This window comes from Hyperoodon ampullatus (assembly GCF_949752795.1).
Source record: "Hyperoodon ampullatus genome assembly, chromosome: 3".
In the NCBI taxonomy this organism is placed as follows: Eukaryota; Metazoa; Chordata; class Mammalia; order Artiodactyla; family Ziphiidae; genus Hyperoodon; species Hyperoodon ampullatus.
The window spans coordinates 130,321,432-130,334,808 of record NC_136916.1 but is presented as its reverse complement, the minus strand read 5'-3'; the positions used below and the strand labels follow the sequence as shown (position 1 = coordinate 130,334,808).

Below are 13,377 nucleotides of genomic sequence, written 5' to 3'. Positions count from 1 at the left end.
CAGAATAAGTTAAATATTTTAAAACCATTGCCAAAATTCACAATTAAAATTGTAAATGCTAGAAGAACATAGGAGCTGTAGTCACCAAAGATTTTTTAATGTACATTGAGATATCCTTTAATGGCTACTTGGTTTATAAAATAAGAATATCATTATGTTTATAAATACGTGCTCCTAATTTAAGAAAAAATTTAACTTACCTCATTTGTACTTCCCTGTGGCAAAGGCAGTTTAAAAGGGAGAAAAGAAAAGTATATATCCTGCTTCATTAATAGCATTATGATAATCAACTTTGTTTACAGTAGTAATTTGTGAGCATTTAAGAACAAATAACCCTGCAGATTTTTTCAGTTTAGATTACATATTTAATGTGAATCTTTTGAAGAACCCAATTCTATTCACAGGTTTCAGCATCATATTCTAGGTGGGCTTTGGGATTTACCTCAAATAGCCTCTCTTAATCTTTTGAGGTTGAAGGGCTATTTGAGGCAGTGGCTCAGAGGATCCAATTTTAATTCATTCTTTTCCCATAGTGTTACCATTTATTTATCTCAACTAGATTCTTCAAAGACACATGGCAAATCCATCAGTTACAATTCTCTTTTAAAGAGTATGTATAATTACACTCTTAATGCTGGGAGAACTGTAGCTATTACTTGCTACCTGGAGACCATAAATATTCTTAACTCCAAACTTTTATGAAGAATCTCAACTTAAGTTTCACTAAATTCCCCTAAATTTAACTGAAGACACTTCCAGAATGACATAGTGAGTTGATTATTAGTCTAGGTGTGTTTATAATTGTCTCCCCTATCCATACTCAATTATTTGAACAGTGGACCATGGTGACCCTGGGTTGGTTAATTGGACATAAAGGACAACTGACCCATAAGCAGCTGATCCAGAGGTTGACGTGGACTCATGCCAGGGCCTGGTACAAATGTAAAGTTCAAATAGAGACAATGTGAAGGATCAGATACTGTGTTTAGGGGTTTTACTAAAAGAGACAGTGGTATGACTTCAGATGGTGGTTTATATATGCTCCTAACAAAGCCAGTGCTAGTCAAATGATAGGTTGTAAGTATGAAGGAATCAACACATAATCGAATCACAATCAGCTAAATAAAAACCTGATTGTGTTTTCTCACTTAACAGCTTTAACTTTTAGGATAAGAAAAAGTGAAAACACTACCTAATCCACGTATGTTTGAAAAATATTGAAATGTTGACTGGAAAACAGTTGTGTACATGTTATATTATAGTTAGCTGTTTGTATCTGGCCATCTTGACAGATTCTAAAGTTCTTGAAGACCGGGGCCCAAGTCTCCTGTTCACCTGTATATTTACAACATCTAACATAGTGTCTGGAACATAGATAGCATTCAAATGTGTGCTGCATTTAGTTGAAGAGAATTAAGTGTTCCTACCTGGTCCCACAAGGCTGCAGCCACTTGGTCTATTACAGCACCCAGCTCTCGGTATTCTCCAGAGTACCGTATGTATGCCCAGGTGCACAGAGTAATAAGGGTCAGTCCCATTATCATATTGCATAGGCTAGCTATGATGTCCAAACCAATGAATCCAGTCACACCAGCAATCACATATGTGATAAAGATGACAACAAACAGTGTGGCTGGGGTACGAGCTGCATGGAAGATATTTTTGCTGTCATTGTGCTTGATGTACTGGATGTAAAGTTCATCTATTTCACTCTCCAACTGTTGCAGGTAACGCCGGCTAAATTCCTCCCCACCCATCTTCTTCACCCCTCGGAATAGCTTCACAGATTCTTCCTTAAGTTCCAGATGTTTCGTCTGCAGGTCATTAGGGGCCAGAAACGGTTTGTCACCACCACAGATCTGTATCGGATAGAGAAGTATTCACGCAGTGCACAGTACAACTAGCAACTGTATCACAATTTTGCACTTAGCTAGTTGAATTTGTTACAACACATTACTAATAGAAGGAGCCTACATTATGTTTTGTCAACCCACATCTTTCCATACTCCATTTCTATCAGTCAGGATTATAAGTGGGACTGGTACTTTATAGGTGACTTATATAAATCCTTTCTTAATTTTTATTCTCTTTTCGACATGGGAAGTAATATCCATGACTTAATCCAATTTCCTCAAGATGAGGAGGTGAACTGCAAACTCAGTTCATTCATAGAATGAATCCAAATTTAAGAAAACTACTTTCAGTCAAGTTCCTGTAGGAAATTTATTCTAACTACACTGAACTAATTTTGACCAAATGAAGTTTAATTTAAAACAATGAGCAATGCTATAAAGCCCTAAAGTAAAACTGTGAAAAACATTTCCTTCAGCAGTTTCACTGATTTTTGTTTGGAGCCCATTCGGTATTTTCTTCAAGAGACTAAATGGAAGCATATTAAATGTTCTTGGACCAAATTTTCAACTTTTTTTTCAAAACTTACATGGGAAATCTCAGTTACCCATACCATTCACTTCAGTTATTTGTTATTTAACTATATAAAGGAGACTCTCATTCCACTTCCCCTTTAATTATGTTGTAAACACCATTCCATATACTATATTTCCCTTGATTCTAAGACTCTATCAATTTTGGGTGCAATTTTGATTTTATAACATTTTCAGTGGAAGGAAAACTCATCACATTAGTAGATACCATAATCATTAGATGCCTCCTAATTCAGAATGTTAAAAAGAGGAAATATAGTACTTAGAAATATTGGTCCTTGCAGTTTATTTTTTTCTAACAGGTTTTTATATTTAAGATAGAAATTGGATTGTGGAATGTAGGGAGGTATAGTGGAGAGGGTAGCATATGTTATTTTAGCCACTAGATCTTATAGTGGGAAAATCTGTACCCCTCCACCCCCACAAAATGTGTGTGTTATAAAGAGATAATTCATTTAAAATACATTTAAATTGTGCATACATCATGTTCTCTTCTTGATTTGTTTTTAAAATATTTTAGGAATACCATAAAACATGTGATACACATAGTTTGAGAAAGAGTAAGTCAAAGCCAGTTCTGCATGTGTATACAGTGTAACTTGGAAGAAAAAAGAAAGAGCTCATGGAAGAAATACTGATTTTATTTGAAACATCATTTAAGGGACTTCCCTGGTGGCGCAGTGGTTAAGAATCCGCCTGCCAATGCAGGGGATGCAGGGGACATGGGTTCGAGCCCTGGTCCGGGAAGATCCCACATGCTGTGGAGCAACTAAGCCCATGCGCCACAACTACTGAGCCTGTGCTCTAGAGCCCGGGAGCCACAACTACTGAGCCTACGTGCCACAACTACTGAAGCCTGTGTGCCTAGAGCCTCTGCTCTGCAACAGGAGAAGCCACCGCAGTGAGAAACCCGCACACCAGAACGAAGAGCAGCCCCCACTCGACGCAACTAGAGAAAGCCCGCACACAGCAACGAAGACCCAATGCAGCCAAAAATCAATCAATCAATCAATCAATCAATTAATTAATTAAAACATCATTTAAAATACTATTTAATTCTTACCTCTTCCATTTTTTTATTGTATGTATCCTTGGCAGTTGCCACGGCTGCTAAATTATTAGCTTCTGCTGTGGCCTTTGGACAAAGTACAAAATATGATGTAAAATGGAATTCATATTTTATTAAACTTCCACAGGCAGTTTTCATATATGAGCATTATGGTCAAGAAATAGGTAAGGACCCAAGGTCATCACATAATTTGAAAAGTGTTGAAATATTTCTACTACATCTTTTAAAATTAGTAAAATTAAAACTTCAAAATGCATAAAATATAGTTTACTCAATAAACCATAGTTCTAAAATGAATTTTCATTTAGAAGATTATTCCTCATTATAAATATTTTTAAGCCTTTCACCAAATATGGGGGAGATCTATAAATCCAAACACATGGGAAATAATATATAGTACATTTTATATATACTAATATATATAAAAGTGTGTCAACTTTAAGGATTACTGATAGAACAGTGTATCACTAATAACAAAGAAACCATCAAGAACTTAAAGAAATAAGTATGGAAAAAGTGAGTTTTTCCTTTTCTAAGTATAGAGGCCACTTGTTTAAAACCTGCTTTTCTACTTCTTGTTACATGTGTGAATCTAAACCACAGTCTGAGTCTTCTCTAAACAAATTTAGTACAAAGACAATGCAGACTCTTGTTATCTCAGCATAAGTGAGGCTGCTATATGTGTATGTGAAAATGTTTAGATGAACACACAAATGGGTAGTTACTATAAAAATAATCTTCCAATAAGTTATTCCATCTACTATTTTTATTTGGTGATTTCCAACAGCCAGATTGGAGCATATCGTTAGCTTAGCTTTAGTAACAGTATGTTTTAGAATGTCAAGCCTCCTGATGAATAAATACCTGTAACATGGATTTGGGATGTGGTAATTCTTCACCTTGATAGATCTTTATATAAGCCTAAAAAAAAAAAAAGGAAAAAAAAGACTCATGTTCAAGTAATTGCATTCAATATTTCTCTAAGCCTGTTAAATTGTATTCTAAGGTCTAAGGTCTTGACGGTTCAAAAAAATAAATAAGGTCTTGATAGTTTCAGGAACTGTTATCTCTTTCTCATATTTTAATTCCCTCTTTCTTAATTCTTTTTCCCTTTTCCTGAAAGGTCCTCTTCACACATCTCCACTTGCCAATCCCACCCTTCTTAAAGGCTTAACTCGATACCACCTCCTTTAAAACTTTCTCAGATCCCTCTGCTAGGAGTAACATTTCTTTTTCAGTTACTCACAGGAATTTGTGCCTGCTGTTGCCACAAGCTTTATGGAACAGATCTGTTCAAGGGCCCTGAGTCTCCTACTAAATTCTAAGCTCCCCCACAGTGTTTTATGCACAGCAAGAATTCAAATTTTAGATAAATAACATGTCATTTATTGCTGAGAGTGGTGAAGGTAAATAATCACACAGGAGATATACAACCACATTTTAAATGACAAAACGTGGATTTTAAAAATTGATATTTTAGTCCTTGGAGCATCAATCCAAAAATTACATTGGTAACTGAAATCCACTATATATGTGTGTTGGTTACAAAAAAAAGTGTTGTATTTGGGGCTCCCTGAGGTAAATAGGTAAATGCAAATTAAAATAGTTCCACTTCAAATTGGCCCTTGGTGCGGAGAGCAGGAAGTGTGGAAGAATTTTCTCCAGTAGGAAGGCAAAGTATAGCCTGTTAGGGAAAATCTTCAGAATGAAGGTGAAATTCAGTATAGGTCATGACTGAAGACTAAGTGGTATGAACCCTGGGAAACACCTCCTTCCCCAAAAAGAGATAGACTTTTCCAACTCCTGGATACATTTATGTTTCAAAATATATTTCCCTCAAGATGAAAGGCAATAGTAAAGTTACCTCAAGGAGTTTTCTCAAAAAATAATTTCAGAAAGCGAGCTCCTCTTGGGAGTCTAATCTTTTTAAAAATCATTTCTGTATATTCCTCATGCCTTTGCCCCTATATTACAAAGTCTATGATTTTTTGTTGTTTAAAACAGGAACTGCATTCCCAAACATGTCAAATCTAAGTACTCACAAATTCTCTAGAAATGAGAGTGATACCTTGAAGTACTCCACCAGACCTCGGCAGGTGATTTTGTTCCCATTGATCTCTTTAATGTCTAGGCTCTCAGGACTAAGTAGCCAAGGAATGAGTATTTTCAAGTTTTTGATGAATTCTTCATCTATTTCTACAAGTAAAAGCAAATTCATCATTATTTTAAAAATCCTATCCAGTCCTCCATGCCATAAAATAAAACATCCTTTGATTTCCTCTGTTTCTTCCCCAGTGATAAAGCTATTACTTACTTCCCCATCATCTAAATTACTCCTGAAACCCACTTTTCTCAGGGTGAATGATACTCCTCGCCCAAACGCCTATGGCTGATCTTTCTTATCTTCACTCCAATTACTTATTTATCTTGTCTTCCACCTATAAAATAGCTTTCTTGATATTAAATGCTATACAAATGTTTTACACCCCATTCACATAACCAGTTCATGTATTCTGATGCCTTTAAGTCCTGTTCATGGTTCATGGTTTTATATATATAGGGTCATAAAGGGGGAAAGGGTGGATATTTACTGCTTTATAAGATGTATTCCCTCCAGAAAATGTATCCAAAAGTTGTTCTGTATTTAGTGTGCCCGCCTTAGGACAAGTGTATAGAAGTGGGTAAGGTGTGGTAACTACGGCTCAAGTTCAAAAAGACAGTGATGCTGCTGCTGCTGCCTCTAGTAGTGAAACACAGCAACACAAAATAACATTGAAAAAGGCAATGGAGGCCTCGTAGCTAGTGGATCAGAGGTAGTCTGAGTTATTTGGTACAACTGATTGCCCATAACCCATTTTATAGCATTAGGTTCAAACTTAACATTACAGATTTAGCACAGTAACACGGAAAACAGATCTTCAGAGAAGTCTTTTGAACACAGCAATAATTTTTTAAATCATTATTTCAAAACATATAGAAAACTACATAAAAACCAAGATATGTCCAGAGACTTGGTATCTAAGAAAATGCAGTAACTGCCTATAATTTTTTAAAATCTGAATTTCAGCAGAGTCACTGAGTTTTCAGGCTTTGGGATTGGTGATTGCTGAGGTCTTAAGGATAAAGATTCAAACGTTATGATTGTGTTTGCATGTTCCCTGCTTGTTATTATGACCCCAACATACACTGAAATACTAGTTTACATAAGAATTTATGGTTTTCTTCTCTTGCTTACTGCTTTTATGACATGTATGAGCATGACACTGGAAATTCTTCCAACTTTTTTGCTTCATGTTTTGTACAGCTTTGAAATTTGTGTCCGTATTTCATGAGGACTTGGACAGGAGTTTATTCAAATTTATTTTTCTGTTTGCACTGTACCAATTTTTACTGATAATTGTGCTCTGTATTAGTATAGGTTTATTCAAATGTATTTATTATTGTGGTTTGCTTTTAGTTACCAATTTTCACTGAAATACTGGTATTTGTATTATGCTACTATGTTCCTTTGTTGTGTTTTGTTGCCTACTATGTATTCGTATTCACTGATGCTAACAGTTTTCTTTTTTGCTATATGATTTTATGCTTTTTTTCAACATTAGTAGAATATTACTATATATCTAGAATATATGAATTCTTCCTGAATTTCTGTATAAAAAAAAAGATTTCTCCTTATAAAACCAATTTAAAATCACCTTCAAAACATGTACTTAAATTCCACTCCCCCCCAAAATTTCCTTATAAAATTGTTAATGGAATAAGATACAACCTGTGTATCTAATGCACCAGCAACTGTGTTAATTATCATCAAAGTAACCAGTGTCGCACCATACATTTGGATTAAAAATGTGTTCTGAAGATAGCATTAGCCATAGTCTATTTCTACAAGTGTGCTGAAAGAGTATGTGAGAAACTATCGTCAAAGAATTTTTGCACAATTGTTTATTCAAAGACATTTCTTCCCCAGAGGCAACCACTCAGATGCCAGCCCTCTGGAGAACAGCATGGCCAGCAGACAAGACATCCTGGATAGAAATAACACCACGTTATAAGATTCAGGATGGAAAACCAATGTAGATAGCAGACTTTCAAAACTGCCCAAAGAAACACTGAGGCAAAGTAGAACATTTGGGCACACAGAAGGATTTAGCAGCAGTCCTATAAAGCCTCAATTAAAATGGAAATTTGATGGGCAACTGAAGCTGCCTTTCATTTCTCTTTCTCTCAGGCTAGCCACTTTGGTAAACTTGCAACGTATGGGTAAATGTAAACCAACTGTATGGGTCAATATATGTTTAGACATGTGAGTAAAATTTGATGGAGAACAAATCTATTAAAAAGTACAATTTATATCTGCATGATTTGTCTTAAACTCTCTCCCTGAGCTCTTTCATTGCAAACTGTACCCATTAATTTAAGAACTGTAGCTATGTACTACAGGAATGAAACAAGGCAGAGTACTTTTTTGTCCCAGTAAAGGACTGTTGTTGAAGGCCTGCCCCTGCTCTGCCTGTTTATGGCTCTCCAACCCCAGAGAAGAAAGAAAGGCCTTGTGGGAGCCCTCTCTTTATGTAACTTATTCAAAACACATTGAAGCCATTAGGTAATTGCACAGTATCAAGAGGTCTGTGTGCTCACTAGTGGATTGGAATTCATAAGTGACAGCGAAATTGTAGGATCCTGGAATCCATGCATTAATATGTGACTACAGCTGTCTGTTCTGTTGTATAAAGAAGAGACAATTTAAAACATGTATAAAAACAATGCTGATGATCGAGAAATTGGGGGTTCTATTTATGATATTAGCTGCCATAGTGAAATATAAGGTATCTGAGAATAAACGCCATGGATACATGGGGAAAAAAATAGGTTTGCTTTTCAAACTTGCCAGTTCCATAAAACTGGACACAATGTTATGTTGTCCTTTTTAAAAGTAATTTCAAAGCCCTTTGAGAACAACTGTGCTTCAAAGCTTGTTATGTCACTGTCTCATCACCCCTGGCACAATGCAGAAAGGCCACAGTAAATTAAGCAAATGCCCGAACTCAGTGGTGTACTCAATGCTAGGCTTACAAGTAAAAAAGTCAGAAATGTCTTTGTACCACCTTGTATCAACTGCAAAGCAAATATCTAAAGACCTGGTGATTATTAGGCAAGATTAGCTTCTGCTTCTGCAGACCCCTGCCTCCACCTCCCACTGCCACCCCTGTTTTTTTTTTTAACAATTTGAGTTGCTTTGGAATCTTTAAACATTAGTCATGCCTCTGTTTAAGAGATAATTACATGCTATTGGTTTGAAAAACACTCTGGTGCTTTTGGTTTTTTAAGAAACTGGTCCTCATCCAGAAGAGGATTTCATTATTACTGAAGTTTTTAATGATGTATAGTTAAATTCTTTAGCAGCAGTTTTAAAGAGCTTCACTTCAGTACTATGCAATATTTCTATCTCTAATTATATAACTTAACACAAACATTCCAATAATACAGGCATCTATTTTCCTTTTTCATGTAAATAAGGAAAATTAAAAAGGAAGATATTAAGGAGCATTTCTCAATACAGAGGTGAGCAGGAACCTAGGAGAAAGGGCGAGGGTTACTGCCTCCCAGGTGAATGCAGGATTTAGCCTATTTTCTCAGTGTACGTATTCAGTACCCATAGCATCCCATAGTTCACCAAGGAGGTACTCTAGCCTGAGCCCGGGATTCCCAATCCTCCTGAAAATTTCCAATCATCAGCCTCACATCAGTGGATAAACGAAACTAGCAGCCATAAACCCAATGGCTAAAATGACATTTTTGTAATCAGACTAAGTGACATAAACAAATACATTAAAAGACAGACAAACCTTTCAGTTTTCCATCAAAGTTTGGATTGGTAGCTACTTTTAAGCCAGGATGAGGTAGCAGAAAACAGGAAATTTTGGTGAAACAGGAATGGATGTGTTTTCGAACATTCTGTAGTTCTTCATGCTGGTTCCCCGAGACCTGCAGTAAATCATTGTGAAGTTTAAACTACTTTCAACACAAATTGAACTCCAAAAGAATTCTGTGGCATTTATATTTGCTGTGTCTGTCTGGTCACAATGATAAAAAAAATGACATGACAGGGCTGATACTAAATAAGGAAAATTTTGGGGTGAATTTGCCACGTGGCTATATCTAAGTATAGCATACATATGGCATTATTATTACAATTAACAAATGCCTACTCTTATGCTAACTTAGATGGGCCTTCCCATTTTTTAGTATAAATTAGTGGGGTTTTACTCTAGCTAGTTCCTACAAATTCAAATTTTAATTCAAAGTACTCAGAAGAGACATGAGTAGATCATAAGATATTCCTACCTTCTTTTCAGGAGGTACTCAAGACAGCCTCTTGTCACCTGGTAGGTATACATTTAAATTCTAGAAAGGCATTTGGATAGTTGGATGTTTACTTAAAAGCTAAACTGCCCCCTTTTTTCACATGTATTTGACATTTAACAGTACAAACCCTAAAAGTAACCATAACTTAAAAAGGTAAGCTTAGAGATCCTGATTATCGAGGAAGATTTTTTAATCTCCATTTTTTTTTTCTGATTACTCAGTAGGTATTTTGGGAGATATCTGTTCAGTGTAAATAATTCATTCAGTATTGAACTATCATGACACAGCAAGTGGAAAGGCTCCTAATATCACCTTCTGTGAACTACTAGCAAAATGTCCTGAGATTGACTTTGGGGATTTCAAATATTAAATATTTCTGTTAAATTGACTTTAAACCTCTACTAAAACACGAATCCAGATATTTGTACTGTCAGTCTTGAACAGATTTAATTCTTCAAATTAAAAGTTTTATCTTTAGGAATAAATCATGGTTTTATAGATATTTACAAAAGAACTCTTTTTCTGTATCATAATTATTGATAATGTTTACAGTTGTAACTCTGACATTATTTTAAGTATCAATCTTAGTTTGTTCATAGAGATACTATGAAGGTCAAATGAGATTGTGGCTGAGTATCTATTCAGCAAATCATTCAAAAATAATTTAGGTTACTATTGGCGAAATTTCATGCATCTAAATAGTTAACAAACCTTGAGGCGTTTTTCCAAGAATTTGGAGCCACCATCAGCTCCATACGAAAATTCGTATGGGAAACTCCAGTCTCGAACAAGAAATATCAGACTCTAAGAAACAATAAGAAGAAAAGATTGTTAAAGGAACTCTAAATTTCCTCCCTCTGTTTTTTATTGAAATATATTAGATATTATTGTCATTTGAATAGTGTTCTTCTACACATAATGGAATTAATAAGCAAACATAAAACCTAAGAAAGTTGTTTCTGAGCAATCTCCCCATTCTGAGATCATCCTCCCTGTTTCCACTGAATGTGAACAGAAAGCTGCTCCCAAACTGATTATTAAAGTTACATAGTGCCATTCAGCCAGTTTGGGGCATGTCTGTCAGTTTTCAGGAAGCTTTTTATGAAGATTCAAGTTTTATTTGAGGAAAGATTTCTCCTTTCCTTTGTCTAAATATTTTTCCTCTATTACATTTGTTCCACTCTCTTCTGCAGGGGCTCTCATTATGCATATCTGGTAGGCAGAGGGGTGAGAATCCAGGTTTTGCGGGGCCCTGAAGGTTATACAATCTGGGGGGGGGAGGGCTCAATAGGAAAAAGGTACAAAAATGGGCTTGAAAGTTAATATTTATTTAGAGTAAGATACCTTTGTAATCCTTTTATTCCCCCAGTTTTCAGCTGCAAATGCTTTGATCACTTCTTCATATGATAGTTTTGAAATATTTTCTGTTGGAAAGCTAATTCAGTCTTTCCTCTAACAAGGCCAAAACTTTTTATTATAAAAATGTTTTTATTATTAATAGTTTAGAAATATTTCACAATTTGTTATTTGTAATATCATATACATTTTTAGTTTCTTCATCTGTGAAATAGAAATAATAATGGAACACGTCTCACAGGAATACTAAATGAGATAATATATATAAGGCATTTCGAACAGCGCCTGGCACCTAATGCTATGTTAGCTATTTGATTTTGATTTCAATGGCCACATAATATTTTCCCACACGGATAGGCCATAGTTTATTTTGCCATTCTCCTAGATGTCTTCCAGTTTTTCTACTATTCTAAGAAATATACTGATAAACATTCTTGAAGCTGAATATTTGTTCACATCCAGAAGGATTTTATCAGGAACCGTTTCCCAAATTAGAGTAATCATTAGAATCATTCGAGAGGCTTTTAAAAGTACAGAATTCTTGGGTCCCACCCCATACCTACTGAAACCAAAGTAAGAGTAGCTTTCATTTATTGAGTGTCTATTATAAGCCAACCACAATACCAGAATTATATACATGGTATTTCATGCACTCCTGCAACAGCCCCAAGAGAGGTTATAATTTATTATTCACCTTAAAAGAGATATATAAAGATCACCTCCACCCTCACCTGACATTAAGTAATATGCCCAAAGCCACACAGCCAGAGTGGAAGAGTTGGCATTTAAACTGGGGACTTATTCAAAATCCCTGCTGCACCGCCTCAAAGCTAAGTATAAAACATATAGTTTACAATCTGAGGCATTAAAGCACTCTTTTATAAGTTAGATTAAGTTATACTTCAAATTTTAGTTTCTGAAAAAGCGTAGGAAGTTGAGAAAAAGTAAGAATATTTAATGAAATTAGCTATCTTTAAATATTCTAAGAGTTTACATCTTTGGGTTTCTAATTGAAGCTTTTAGTCTTCCCCATTAAATTTTATTATCTCTTTTAAGCTATAGGTTCCTTTTCCATCCCTTTTTTCCCTTTACAGTTTATCTGTTGAAGAACCTGGGAATTTGACATGTAGAGTTTTCCACAACCTGGACCTTGCTGACTGCATATTCACGGGGCAGTTCAACATGTTCTTTTGTCCTCTGGATTTCCTGCAAATTGGCAGCTGGATGCAGAGGCTTGATCTGACTCCGGTTTTATTTTTTTGGCAAGACTATAGGAAGCAGAGTGTTCTTTTATTAGGAGGCACATAGTATATGATTATTTCTCCTTTGGTAAAGTTATGTCATCTTTGCTTAACTGAAGCTCATTCTTCAGTAGATTTCTCATTAAGGGCTCATGGAAACAACATTCTTTGTGTTCTTACATGCTGATAACAGTTTGTGCCCTTTATAAGTGAAAGTCAGTTTTGCTGGATATAAAATCCTTGGCTCACATTTTCTTACTTTAAACAGGGACACTTCTTAGTTTGCATTATGGATATTTCTTGTTTCACTACAGTGGAAGCCCGTCCCCCCACCCCGCTCTCCCTCCCTCCCTCTCTCCCTCTCCCTCTCTCCCTCCTCTCTCTCTCTCTCTCTCTCTCTCTCTCTCTCTCTCTCTCTCTCTCTCTCTCGTATGTGTGTGTGTTCTGTGGATTCTTGTGGGGAGAGGAGAGGTTCTTGTGGAGAGGAGACTTTTAAAACACCTATATACACTATCTTTAAATAGTTCACTATCTTTAGATAGATGGCCATTCTTTTGTCAAAATATGATAATTTGTATTTAGAACACTTCTACCTAAAACATGCATTTTGAAAACAGAGGTTAGCTAGGAAGCAACATTTGCGAAATAGAGGCTCATGAACCAGGATAAATGAAACCAACTATGTGGATTTGGCAATTTTCACATTTTTCTTGGGAGCATTTAGTCTCATTTCTTGGTCTTTTTCACTGGGCATCTTCCCAAGTCAACATAATGAGGACCATGTGTAGAACAGGATCAAAGATGAAGTCTTATTTTCTTAATAAGCAATCTATATTCTATCTCCCTATAGTGTCAAATTCCAAGTTCCCTGCCTAATGGTCCCATCCAGTGACGTGTTGGT

At 35.7% G+C, this 13,377-nt stretch overlaps 1 protein-coding gene across 1 annotated transcript in view; it reads right to left on the bottom strand.

Annotated features, from left to right (window-relative positions):
• Window positions 1-13,377, bottom strand: part of ATL1 (atlastin GTPase 1) — a gene marked incomplete at both ends in the record, with an annotated part of 64,984 nt that overhangs the window by 1,800 nt on the left and 49,807 nt on the right. The window contains 7 exons of the mRNA XM_079699281.1: window positions 201-215; window positions 1,428-1,859; window positions 3,508-3,579; window positions 4,378-4,434; window positions 5,582-5,709; window positions 9,360-9,498; window positions 10,591-10,683. Of these exons, the coding sequence (XP_079555407.1) occupies window positions 201-215; window positions 1,428-1,859; window positions 3,508-3,579; window positions 4,378-4,434; window positions 5,582-5,709; window positions 9,360-9,498; window positions 10,591-10,683 (936 nt within the window). The remainder of the gene's footprint in view (window positions 1-200; window positions 216-1,427; window positions 1,860-3,507; window positions 3,580-4,377; window positions 4,435-5,581; window positions 5,710-9,359; window positions 9,499-10,590; window positions 10,684-13,377) is intronic.